The sequence below is a fragment of the Hippoglossus stenolepis genome, chromosome 2 (assembly GCF_022539355.2).
Source record: "Hippoglossus stenolepis isolate QCI-W04-F060 chromosome 2, HSTE1.2, whole genome shotgun sequence".
NCBI classification, from domain to species: Eukaryota; Metazoa; Chordata; class Actinopteri; order Pleuronectiformes; family Pleuronectidae; genus Hippoglossus; species Hippoglossus stenolepis.
In genome coordinates, this window is record NC_061484.1 from 3,344,220 (window position 1) to 3,357,826 (window position 13,607).

The 13,607-nt window shown below is 41.1% G+C and overlaps 1 protein-coding gene across 3 annotated transcripts in view; it reads left to right on the top strand.

The window, feature by feature from the left end:
* LOC118117302 (ras and Rab interactor 2) overlaps positions 1–13,607 on the top strand; it is a 36,866-nt gene that overhangs the window by 11,099 nt on the left and 12,160 nt on the right. For all 3 annotated transcript variants that reach the window (XM_035169445.2, XM_035169436.2, XM_035169425.2), the window contains 5 exons: positions 6,432–6,526; positions 6,786–6,984; positions 7,077–7,191; positions 9,159–9,231; positions 9,796–9,887. In XM_035169445.2, coding sequence (XP_035025336.1) covers positions 6,432–6,526; positions 6,786–6,984; positions 7,077–7,191; positions 9,159–9,231; positions 9,796–9,887 — 574 coding nt within the window. The remainder of the gene's footprint in view (positions 1–6,431; positions 6,527–6,785; positions 6,985–7,076; positions 7,192–9,158; positions 9,232–9,795; positions 9,888–13,607) is intronic.

Here is a 13,607-nt window from a genome sequence, read left to right on the forward strand (position 1 = left end):
CGCGTTCTTACTGCTAAAAGAATGTGGACACATGTGGCCCAGACCACCTCCCAATGTGGTCTGCGTGATTGGATCGCTCTCCGATCTGAGTGCGTTCACACCTGTACGTAGAGCTGTCCACTTGTGATGGGATAACAAAAAACACATATTAACACCAGGTGTGTACAGAGTCTCAGTCAGTGGTCTCCATGCTGCTTTCTACTGTTTACTCACCCTGTTTCACACCATTAAAACGAACATAAAGGCAAACTTCTCCACTACCAATGTGTAAGGAGAGGGGAGAGGAATTTTGAGCTGCTTTCAGACATGCACTGAACTGAAATGTGTGAAAGCAAATGTCTGAGTCAGATCCTCCAGACTTTTTGCTGAGTTTTCGGTCCAGTCTCCTCGTAAAATCGTCTGCAGAAAGTCCGGAGGAGCTGGTGTAAGAACACGGGAGATCCTCTGCAGGATTCACTGCCAGCGAGTGGGTGGGGGGGTTTGATGAAAGTTCGAACACGCGACGGATGCAAAAATGAAAAAAAAATTAAGAAAACAAATAATGGAAAAGCGGGGCCATCCAAGTTAAAGACAGCAACGAAGATGTCAAGAGAGTTTGTGGTGATAAACTCTGCTGTAAACAAAAAGGTGTAATCTCTGCAGCTCAATGCTCCAGAGATTTCTGTGTTGTGAAAGTCCGGACTTTCCTCTGGATGTGTAATGAAAACAGTTTTGGTGTAAATCACTTTAATATACACATTGTAGATCAATTAATGTCAATATACTTATATTTACCAAAGATCTGCTACACCACGTGATCAACAGTAATGAATTGATTACCTGCATTCTAGTCAAGTGAACATCATCAATCGTTTCATACACACCATGTGTAAAGATTAGTTTATAGTTGTTGCAAGCATCATTCATATACAAATCTGTCTGCTGACGCTCACATTGCATTAGTTCCATGTCTCTCAGAAACTCTTACTTGTGAAGTCACAAGATAATTTATGGATTTATTCACTCAGAGACTGTCAAGGTTTTATCCTCACACTGTTTGTTCTGACTGAGCACTTTCCTTCATACTTTCAGGAAATGTAATTGAGTATTGATTGATGAGATCTTCAAGTGGAGCTGTATGTTTTCTCCAGTTTCCCTTTGCTTTCTGCCACATATTGAAGCAGTGCTGGAAATGAGGAAAGCCAGCTGCACTTGTTGGCTGCCTGACAAACACATACACAGGAGTAATGAAACTCGCTCTCCCTCTCTGTCTTACTCCCTTTTTCTGCTTCTCTTTATCTCTGTATCTCTTTAGCCTCTGCAGTTTTCTCCTCCGCTAACATTCACTCTAAGCCCGTTGCACCTGTATTCTGCTTCACTGTTCTATATAAAAGGTGCGAACACAGAGTAGGGGAGGTTTGTTATTCCCCCTTCATGTTGGCAGTGGAGACTATCACAGATTTATATCTTTGTAAACAGGAGAACTGGCATCGCGGGACAAGAAGAAGACATAACAAGATGTTAAGATCACAGATGGGGGCAGTGTTTGGTTCCGTGTAAACATTTACATATATGGTGGCAGAGGGAGAGCTCAACGCACTGCGAATGAAGAAAAACACATGCAAATAGAAGAAACACGTGTAAATTAGGGTTAGGGTTAGGGTCATCAATTTGACGACACATCTGCTGTAGTTGAAGTTATTGAAGTCTGCTACTCGTTAGTGGTGGTGGAACTTCACAAAGCATTGAACTACAGCCGGGTTCATCACTTTTTTGGGTCCCCTGGAAACATTTCCATTGTCGTTTTTCTGTATTTGCAGCACTTTTCTGTATTTGCATGTGTTGGGACTTTTTGCAGCACATGTGACGTCAAATTGAAGAAGTTTTTATTGGATTTCTTTGTCGGATTACAGTCAGATAGAGTTCTACCACGTGACAGTGTAAAATACACAAGAAGCTAATATACACAAACAAATGATCGTAATGTCACGTTCTTCTCCCATGGAGTACAACAATAGAAAGGGGAGAGGTGACACAGGAGACACGGTTAGAAGGAGGAGTCCCTCAAAAGTGGACGTAGGGCTACACATTGACAATGCAGGCCTATGCCAGGAACAAAGATTTTGTGTCATCATAACAATGCAATAAATTTAAATACACAATGGAATCTGTGACACCTATTGCTGCTGTTTAATTTGTACTGTTACAGGGGTACAGGCGTAAATTCATCCAAGACCCATTCAGGAGGCAAATAGAGTTTGTACATGTCGGAGGTCAATACTGTCACGTATTGTTTGTGTGCTGGACGTTGTGTGCAGAGCTTTTTTATAAACAGTCTATGATGCAGAGTGAATGTGGAAAACTTTGTGTTTATCCTACCTGGTTTATCTACAGCAACAAAACAGAAGTTGTGCTTTTGACGTTAAAATCCTACAATCGTCTGTTCATCCCTCCCTTGTGACTAATCTGTATTTATTAATCCCAATAGGTTTTTGTTATGTTGTGTTTCATATAACTTACTTTACATTCTGTATTTAAAGCAGCTGCAGCCCTGTACTTCTTGCTCCATCTCACTCATCTGTGTAATGCCATTGAGCAAGGCACCTCAAACCTGAGATGCATGCTGTGTAAAAGTTGCAGTTTTCACCTGACAGCGTCTGCTCACTTCATCCAGCTGAAATGCACGAACAGCCACTTTTAAAGCTTCAGACGACACTGTTAGACCACAACTATGAAACAGAACTGAATGTTGTCTCGCCTCTCATTTCCTTTGCAGCTTTTTCCTTCTGCTACCTCTGTGAAAGTGCTCTGTGTGTGTGTGTGTGTGTGTGTGTGTGTGTGTGTGTGTGTGTGTGTGTGTGTGTGTGTGTGTGTGTGTGTGTGTGTGTGTGTGTGTGTGTGTGTGTGTGTGTGTGTGTGTGTGTGTCTGTGTCTGTGTGACAAAACCAAACACATAGTTTCCCATTGACTCCATTCATGGCTTTAACAGCAGCACATGCAGAGAATCACTTACCTCTACAGAAACACACACATACACAGAGACACATGTCTGTGTATACTTGTGTCGTGCAGAGAGGATGGAGTCAATAAAAGTGGAAACAAACCCAGATGAATAAAGTGGGTTAGGTTTATAAAAGTTAGTGACACACGCACACTCTTGTTATGGAGTGTGTTCCTGAATATCAGTCTTTTTCCTCTTAATGTTGTCAGTGTGAAAAAAGGCCAGCATGGGCGCCACCATTAGAGCTGCACACGGCACTCTGCCCAGATCCAGTCACTCTGCAGCTCTCGTGTTCACTGACCTTCATTTTATAGCTCAGGAATTTCCCATGTCTTCTCCTCTGGCCTCATTACCCGTTTTCATTCAGATAATTCAATGCCTGTCTATTAACAGAAGGTAATAACAATATTTCTACTTCTTTCCATGGCTGGATTAACTCTTTCCGGGGCCCTGGGGCAAAAAGTAGTTGCCGGGCCCCTCTCACTGTTGTGTGTTTGTGTTGTGCAAATTATTGCAGCACTGAAGCAGACCCTGGCCCCCGATTTTTTAGTCTAATAACTTGATCAGTATCAAATCCATAGCAAGCTAATAATGAATCAGTAATGAGTAGTTTCTGAATATTCTGATTGTGATAAGTTACTAGAGAACAGACTGGAAGATACTATATTAATGAATCATTAGTCAATGAGCAATTTTTAAACTTTATAATTTCACAAAGGTCTGCTTCACACTTGGCATGTTATTGTAAATTGCCCAAGTAAGTGCGTTACCAAGTTTGGTTTGATTTTGACATGAGATATGTTCAATATTAATAAGATTTAATAAACAGACGACCAGTGCTATGTAGCAGTCAGTGGGGGGCGGGGCAGTGTGCCTTCAGTCTGCGGACAGAGTTGAATGTCTTCTTCTAATTCCTCCGTTTAACTACAGCAGTGGGTCAAACTTAGTCAAACCACAGGTCAAAATAGCCACCAGATCATTTTGATAACTAGATTATTTTTATTTCACCATATCAAACTGCTGATTTCCATCAAGGCAGGAACATTCATAGATCACTTCTGTACTAAATTGTCTTCAAAGTAAAAGCACTATGTTTGTTTTACTGCTAAAAATGCTTCATATTTAGCTAAATTACAGAGCTTCTATTTAAAAAAAATTGTGAACTTGGATCTGAAGATTGTTTAGGTTGTTTAACAGACCTCTGAAATAGCCGACATGCAATGTATGAAAAATAACAATCAATCAAATTTTATTTTTATAGCCCATATTCACAAATCACAATCTGTCTCATAGGGCTTAACAAGGTGCGGCAACAAAATAACAGTATATACAACATTGATTAGAACAAACCTACACTAGTAGATAATGATGAGTTATTAGTGAACAGACTGGGAAATACTTACTTAATTATCTTAACACTAATTTTTAACTATTATTATTTTTGTCAAACCTTGATGCACCTCCTAAATATGCACATATTCAATATTTTCTAATAAAGCAGAGAAAAATCTGAGACGAGCAGGAAACCAGAGGAGGTTTTTTCAAAACAGATTTTTAAAATAGTTGATGATATTTCTGACAGTTGATTATTTGACGGAACAGCATGAGCTCCACTCTAAACACTGATGGTCCATGTGTCCCATGAACTATAGTGCAAATCAAGTTACACACTAATAAAGTACCTTCAACAGCCTCTCTGTTGCTTTCGAGGACTGGAAGGAGAGAAAGCTTGTTTTTCCGAACGTTTTCCCTCTCCGGGATTAGCTGCAGTCACTCAGCACTAATTCAGGGGTCGGTCAGTTTACGCTGCCACTTCAGCTGATTGCAGCTTCTGATTTTAGGCTCCTCAAAGCTCTTGAGAAGAAAATGACACGTTTCGCTGGCTGTCTCCGGTCGGCTGTGGAGACTGGAATAGTCACCTCTGTCACCACAAGACTGAGCGTCACCAGACTCAGTTTGAGTTGCATTGTTTTCAGTCTGGAGCTGACCTGTCGATTTGTGTCGTATGATTGAGTTTTAACCTGACAGAACGCTGAGAGAGTGTCAGAGCTGGCTCCACTAAGTCCATAGACTTATCCTGCGAGGGGGTCTGTGGTTACTGTGGTCTGGCCTGCAGCCTGCCTGGTGGAGAATAGTTTGTAAGAGGATGCCTCCTATTGGTTGAAATGTGTAATGGAAGCATTGGTTCAGACATAAAAAAGTGTTTATAAAAACCAAATCCTACACTTTAAGAATATTTCTGAGTGATTCTTTGACTTTGAACTACATGGTTGGAGTTTACCACATCAAGAAACCCTGATAATAGGACAGGAATTTTCCATCTGCAGTTGATGTCAACATACTTTCCTCGATTGCCTCAAATTTCTGGTCTTCATTACGCTGTGCTCTGCGGCTGCCTTGTTTTGTTTGCATTGTTTGACCCAGATCCTCAGTGCAGAGCGTCCAGATTTCAACATCTGCTCAGTAATATTACAGCAGGCCCTGAATCCCTGGGAGCGCTCTAACATGTGGAGTGAGGGAATGTGGAAAATGCAGGAAAAGAGAAGACAACATGAAAACAAGTTGTGTTGTAGGCTTTAACTGAGCAGCTTTCAAACTCTGGCTGTTTTTAATAAAGTCCCTTTTGGGCGCATCTGGTTTATCTGTGCTGATTTAGGCATGAATTTACCAGAATGTACTCCCACGTTGTTTTTTACTCGAGATGAGTGGTTTTCAGTGGTGAAGAAGATATTGTGAAGTCAAAGGGACAAGTGCATGCAGATAATAACTAATACGATTTCTTTGAAAAAATGTATTCACTCTTTTCTCACAACACAGAGGCGAGACACACATGTTTTTTTAGATTCAGCTCACTTTTTAGATTCAGCTCACTTCTCTGAATCCAATAGCAACACAGCATTCTCCCTGTTTACTTGTTTGGATGGTGGTGGTGTGCATTCTGAGGCTGGTGTAAGTGATAAGAGACTCCAGCACAAAGGCATGATGAGCATTGTTCACCACACTTTCACCGTCACCTTCTGTTGACTAATGTTTTTGTTGACAGATTTCAATGTCAGGTGATAGCTTTTATCTCAAGTGAGTCCAGTGTGGTGTGGAGGATGTAGTCATACAAGCTTCCTGTCCAGATTTATCCAGATGTTTAAATCTCTTTGTGTGTGTCTTTACAAAACAACCTTGGAAGTTTGGTGGCCCGCTCTGAATGTTGTGGTGTTTATTTTTTTCTACAATGCTTTGTTTCCTGTCTATAGGAAATGAAGTCCACATACAGGAGAAATGACTAACTATTTCCCTGCCCTTTGTTCCAGATCTGACCAGTGCAGCCTGTCCGTCCCAAAGTCTCACTTTCTTACTTTGCATTCTATGTTTGAGAGATGTCGTCAGTTTCGTTTATGCCTGTTCCCACTTCTCCTTCTGATATTCACTGGAAGCCTCTCATTCTGTCCTCTTGCAGCTGATTGACACGTTTGCACTGGAGATCGGGGAGCTGAAGAAGGAGATGGTCCAGACCTCTCCGACTACGGACAAGGAGCCCATGGAGCTGCGGGGGTAATGTTGTATTTCATACATTTCTCCTGCTTTAGACAAAACTTTCCTCGGCCTGACTCATCAAATTTTTTCCTGATAATATCTGATAATAATATCTGCCTCAATTAGGCACAGCATTTTATTGCTGTGCTCTGCTTGGTTTAGTTGTCTGCTAAATAGGATCAACAATATTTGTAAATATGTATTCACTACTCTGCTCATTATCACCAGCAGATGGCATTAGTGTTTGATTCTGTCCCTCTCTCTGTCATGCTGCCAGGCTGGAGAGTGAGGTGAGCGGCGTTTACCTGCAGTCCCACCACTGCTGCGGGGTGGGGGGTGAACGGGACTCTGGGTACGACTCCTTGAGAAGGAGGATGAGCGTGTTGGACAGGCTGAATCAAACCCACCCAGTGTGGTTGCTGCTGGCGATCAGTGAAGAGGAGGCCAGTCGCTTTCTGCTCAAGCAGCCACCAGGGGTGAGGAGTTACCCTCCTGTGATACAAATGTTCACCTGATATTCTTTAAGCTTACTTTACATGTCCTGACGGATGATTCCTCTCCGGTGCAGGTATTCCTGGTCAGGAAGTCCGCTGCTCTGCAGAGAAAGGTTCTGTCTGTGCGCCTGAAGCAGGATCAGTCAGAAACTCCCATCAGCCATTTTCCTGTCAAAGAGAGCCAGTACAGTGAGTAAAATGATTGTTTTAACTGACTCTACCTGGAGTCAGGATTCATCATGGATTAAATCAGTCGTGCTTCAGGGGCTGTCAAATACATTGACAAGTCAGACTCTGGGTCCAAGTTTGTCTCAAAAGATGATCCCACATAATCTAGTATTTGCAATATCTGACTGAGACGCAATATCTTACCACAGATGTTTGTCAGGCAGGTCACAATGTAAAGAGTATATTAAAGGAACAGTGTTTCGAATAACTATTAGTGTGTAAAATTCAACAGAAACCAAATAAAAAGAACCGACAAACAAAAAGTAAGTTTCACCCCAGAAGCTTCACTGTGCACTTTGATTATCTCTGGGACCGTAGTGCATCTCTCTCTCTCTCTCTCTCTCTCTCTCTCTCTCTCTCTCTCTCTCTAATAGCAAAATTCATTCGCGTTAACTCAATTGTTGTAATGACAAAGACAGATCAGAAAGTTCAAATAGTTTTCTTCCAGTTTCCTTTGCTTCCCTGATTATGTCTCGTTTTGCCACAAGCACCTCTGCGGTCACACTACTCTCGGTCTGCAAGTTTCCTGTCCACCTCAGTGTGTACAAAGATAAACCCATACAGAGCTGAGAAATGAGAGTGTGACCTGGGTCACGTCAGCTTGTACCACAATGGTGTGTGTGTGTGTGTGTGTGTGTGTGTGTGTGTGTGTGTGTGTGTGTGTGTGTGTGTGTGTGTGTGTGAGAGAGAGAGAGAGAGAGAGAGAGAGAGAGAGAGAGAGAGAGAGAGAGAGAGAGAGAGAGAGAGACCTTGGCATTGTGGGCCATGTTGATTTTTAAAATAGATGTCCCAAAGAAGTGTTGGTATAAATTGATAAATAATGATCTGTATCCAAAGCACTTCTATTTCAACCATTTATTTGCTGTTTTTCTTGCGATTCTAGTTTATGTATCACAAGGTCTTTATTTAACACGTGCACCTCAGTTACAATTTGTCCCGTTGTTGACATCGGAGGCCATACGCGTGCAGTAAGATTCATTTATTTAGTGTTGTGCGTGTTTATCAACTGTGATGTTTAAAAAATATACAATTTAAATATGCTCATAATATTAGAATACCTCGTCCTGCATGCGTTGTGCTTCCACACAGAAAGTTAGTAACGGAGCTGTTGCAAAGCCAAAGTGTGATGACATAGCAGCTGTGGATTCTCTGAACTGAAAGGACAGCACACATGGGAGGGGCCACAGTGCCTTTGGCCTGGTTTGGCCTTTAGATGTGGGTCAGCTGCTCTTCAATGAGACTCTCGTACTGCACACAGTGCTGTATCAAGTCAGCCATGTGAATTAACAGTTTCACTTTGCTCATTACGGACACATTATTTCTTGAAAGTTTCTTAAAGGGATAGTCCACCCAAAAATTCAAATTGGACTGGAAACAGCTTATTTACACCATGATGCAATTTTTAAATATGCAAATATTCAATACTTTTTCTATTAAAGCAGAGAAAGATATGAGACAAGCGGATTTCTAAAATGGTTCAGTCAGACAACTCCCGTTCAAATGTTTATTGCAACAGTACAACATGTTTTACAACAATAATAAAATCAGGTTAAACATTGCAAAAACCAAATCAGTCAAATTCAACAGAGGTTGGCATGGCCAGAAGTGCTGAGTTCAGTGGAAGGTGTAGCAGGTATAACTGAGGGGTTTATCAGTGCCTGGGGACTCTGAGTTTATTTTTCCACCATCACTGACCTACATATAGCCGATGCATTTCAATGTGTAGCTGCTCTTTTGCTCTACGGAAAAAAAGAGGGCCTCCAGCCCCAAAACCTTGTCCCATGCCTTCAGATTCTACATATTCACACACAGAATCTGTTTATTAAAAGCAGCTTTAAACAATGGGCCATGATGATTTTTTTTTTTTTTAAATGAATAGATGAACTACAATTGACTGCCATTTAATTTGCATTTTCATTTGTTTGCAGCGTTTTCTCTCGAGGGATCTGGTATAAGTTTTGCAGACCTGTTTCGCCTAGTGGCTTTCTACTGTATTAGCAGGTAAATACACATTTCCTTTTCTGTCTGTCCATCTGTCACATCCTTCAGCTTCTCTGTGTGCTGCTCTGTGATGAGAGGGGATTTGAGGATGGAACCTCCACAAGTGAAAATAGGGTTTGTCGAGTAAGCAGTCAACTCTCAGTGCCCAGGGCTCTCACTTCTTGTTTTAGCTGGTGCCAGGGTCTCAGACAGACTCAAACTGCAGACACGGGAAACAGTGGGAAACTGTGCCACAAGCAATAACAAACACAGCAGTGGAGGTGACTGTGGAGATGGAGCACAGAGTTTTGGTTGAGCAACATGTCAAATCACAATTTTAAGAGATGTTTATCTATGAATTGAAACAAAGGGTGTGTCAACATGTTTATATTATTACTGTTTGTTTACTAGATTTATGGCATTATCACTTTTGTCAGGGTGTGTCATTGACAAAACTGCAATATTACTTTAACCAGAAAGTAGTGAATACTAAACAGTAATGATGAGAGATACCCACTATCTAAACTCTATGACTTTCTGTCCTGTGTTTTTTGTCATATTTATGGCTGGTTTTTCTTTCCTTAGGGATGTCCTGCCTTTCACAATCAAACTCCCAGAGGCCATTGCATCTGCCAAGACTCAGAAAGAGCTGGAGGAAGTGGCTCAGCTCGGAGCAGGTATTTTCATTTATTACTTTGCTCATCATCTTGAGCGGCCTCGCTGGAGATTGTCCAAGTTTGATCCACAAATGAATTCACTGCTGATACATTTTGAAAGCATAATGCTGTTTTTAGATTGGTGTTCTCCTTTTCATGGAGCAATAAGTTTAAATTAGTTTCACGCGAGTACAAAAAAATAACTGCAGAGATTTAACCTGGAAGCAGGTGGAAACAGCGACCTTGCTTCTCTCGCTAATGTTTAAAAAACCTCAAAAACCTAATCTAATCTAGTTTAGATTGTCACAACAACAAAATAAATGTCAACATGGCATCTTGTTATGCGCTCTAACTATTTCTTAGTGAATAGCAGCTGTGCACTGTGGCCACATAGTGTATGCTAATTACAGAGCGATTACCAGAAATAGTACCATTTCATCTCTACAGTTATTTATAGGGAAACCTGTGCTCAAAGACCTTATAATTCTGCATATTCACATGCAGAATACGTTCATAGAGATTAGCGTGACACAAATGAGGTTAGGACTAAAGAACATCGACTTACAGCATGGACTAAACTTAAAAGCACAATATCAGCACAAACCAATGATGTCATGCTGTTTGCCTGCTGGGAAACACTGCTCACTATGGTTATAGCAATTTACATAAGCATCTAATATTCTATTCTCTGAATATCATTACAACAATGTGACACAACTTCCACCCAAAGGCATCCGCCTGCTCCATCAGCCTGCTCCTCTAACACAAGTCAAACACAGAGCCAAGGCAATATCTAATAATCAACTTTAAACACTCTTATAACTTATTATTTATTCCTGCAGTTTAAAATCACCCAGAGCTGTGACCAGATCATTGAAACAGTAAATATTGCCAACCACTATTTTTGTAATTAATAATAAAACACAGTTCCAGGCACTGAATCAGCTTTTCATGATGACCTCCTCATTAGCGTTCATTCTCTACTCTTGTTGAGGGTAGGACAGAAGATGATAAGCCCCAGGACACAAATTGTGATTCATAAATATGGGCTATACAAATACAATGTGATTGATTGATTGATTATTGGACGCTATCTGCCCCCTGGCTGTGCATGTGCACATGATGATGATGACGCTCGATATACATGAAAACTGTCAAAAAGACAAATCAAACAACCAGCATTTGTGTGCAGAGGTTTTGTTTATTTTCCTTTGTCTTTCCACGCTGACCATTCGGGTCTGTTTTCACAGCAGTTTTAGTCACTTCATCTCTGTGGAGTTATTCCAGGCTCAGCTGCTGTGAAACTGCAGTGAGTCAGCTTCCTACAGTGGAAGCCTACGACATTACTCAGTGCTCAGTGTGGGGGGGAAGGGAGTGGCGAGTGGAAAGCTACAGTCGGCTGTGTGCTGTCTAAACACACACATACCATCATACCACAGTCAAAAATGTGTGAAAACACACAAGCTTCGCAAGTGTAAGTGCTAACGTAACGTGCAGTAGACTGTGTCATTGGTGTTTACAAACGTGAAACGCTGTCATTGTATTTGCATGCCTGTATTCCTGTGAATGGAAGTGAGTGTTAGTCTGCATTGTAATTGCTTTTGCACTTTTCTCCCTACATTTACTATGTTCTGGAAAAAGCAGAAAAACCCATAAAGTATAAGCCAGCTTCTGAACTTCACTTAACAAGCGCATACATTCATTAAGGGGAAACTCCCTTCTCCACTGGACAGCTTCTATTTAAAGACAAAATGCAGACTGCCTGAATCTGGGTTGTGGACTCTGGGCACGCACATGTGAAACACAAACACATGTTGCAAACAGCATCAGACATTTGAATATCACAGTGACTTTGCACCCTATTTGCCCCCCCAGAGGACACACAAAGTAAGAGTGATGGTATGTTATCGAGTGGTGGGCTCTGAGCCAATTTAACTTATTAACTGGTGCATTTATCATGAATATTTGGTCCATTATGGATATCTGTCATTAGGGTGCTATTAAAATTGTAGTCATGTTAGGGATGGTCCAGCAGTTTGGTCCGGACTTATATCTCTGCAGTATAAGATTGATTGCATGAAGCTTTTGCCGATATTTGTTTTAAATTCATCTAATACTTTGGTTTAACTCATGATATTCTCATCAGACTCAGCTGTAGTCTCTTTGCATTTAGTGGTAAAATTGCATAGCTAATATGTTAAAATAAGAGGGTGAACCTGGTAAAGAAGTATGTTAGATTGACTCTATAAGCATGGGCCATCCTACAGCCTTGTAGAGGTGCTGGCATTAAGTAATTGATGTCTCAAAAGTTTCCTCCAATCTCAGGTCTTTTACTTGTTGTTTACAGAAAGACACCTTGATTTACCCTAATTTATGTAATGTTTTTGTACAGATTTTTGATTTGACTACATATTTACATAGTCATATTTGAACTTGTTCTCTGTGTCTGTCCAGCTAAACAGACGTGCTGTTTTCATTCAATTTCCTAATTATTTTCAGTAGCTTTCAATTTAACAATTATTCAGATGCTGTAAATCGACTGTCCACGAGACATTTCCTGCACAACCTTTTCACATTAAAAGCCTTCCAATGTCCCAAAAGGGCACAATCATCCCTGTCCATGTAAAGGCTTTTTACCTGTGTTTTGAAACCCACGCAGGAAGTGACAAATCCTTTTAGTTTGGGTGCTGTGGCTCAGGAGTCCTTTAACCAGAGGGTCAGTGGTTCAATCCCAGTTTTCCCCATTCCGCATGCCAAAGTGTACTTGGGCAAGATACTGAACCAAACCCACTGACTGATAGATATACTTTATGAATGTGCTTGTGAATGGGTGAATGGCAACAAAAAAAAGATCTGTAAAGCACTTTGAGCGGTCATCAAGACTAGAAATGCGCAATATAAATATTTACATTAATTTTTTTTGCATTTCAATTTGTATTAAGTGTTTGACCTGACCACAGACAAATATTAATATATTACAGTATTTTTAGCATGCTCTTTTGCAACTAGTGCTACAGTGAGGTCAGTTAGTATTACAGTATATGGGGTATTTAGGTTGGGCTGCCTGGTGCAGTCATGCTCTGCAGTGTCAGGTGCTCATTGCTCACATGGACCAATGAGAATACCACAGGCAGAGTTCACTCTCTAGACACTGAGGTATTATGAGACATCTGAAACTGCTCTACCAGCAGTCAGCTGGACTCTGCTTCTTTAACAGGAATGCTAGAGGTCACGTTTCCATTTGTAGGCTGCACGACCGGTCGCACCAGACTTAGGCTGTAGTCTCGGTGCATATGCTTTAAAGTGTGTATGATCTGTTGCCTGTTGCTTTCAGTTTGGTGAAATCACTGACACAAAACTAAAAAACAAAGAGCATTGATTTAAAGCAGGAGAGAAAAAAGGCATAAGATCATACACATATGGTTTGCAGACAGCTATCAATTCCCTGAACCAAAGAAAATTATACAAAAAGTACTCAGTTAGGGGAGCTACAGGGGAATACAGCTCTGTTTGAAATACGAGAGAAGGAAAACAGAGCAGGAAGAAGGAGTGGAGGAACTGGGACTGTGTGCTGTGTGGTGTGTTGAGTGCCCTCCCACTCTGTGATTAGCAAGGGTAACTCCCTCTGTACGTCTCTGGGTGTGTGTCGGCATTCAGTGAATCAGACCCAAGAGACACGGAGCTAAAGTCACCGCATTTCTCCGACCAGCAAAAAGAAAGACACACACACAAGAAGAAAGC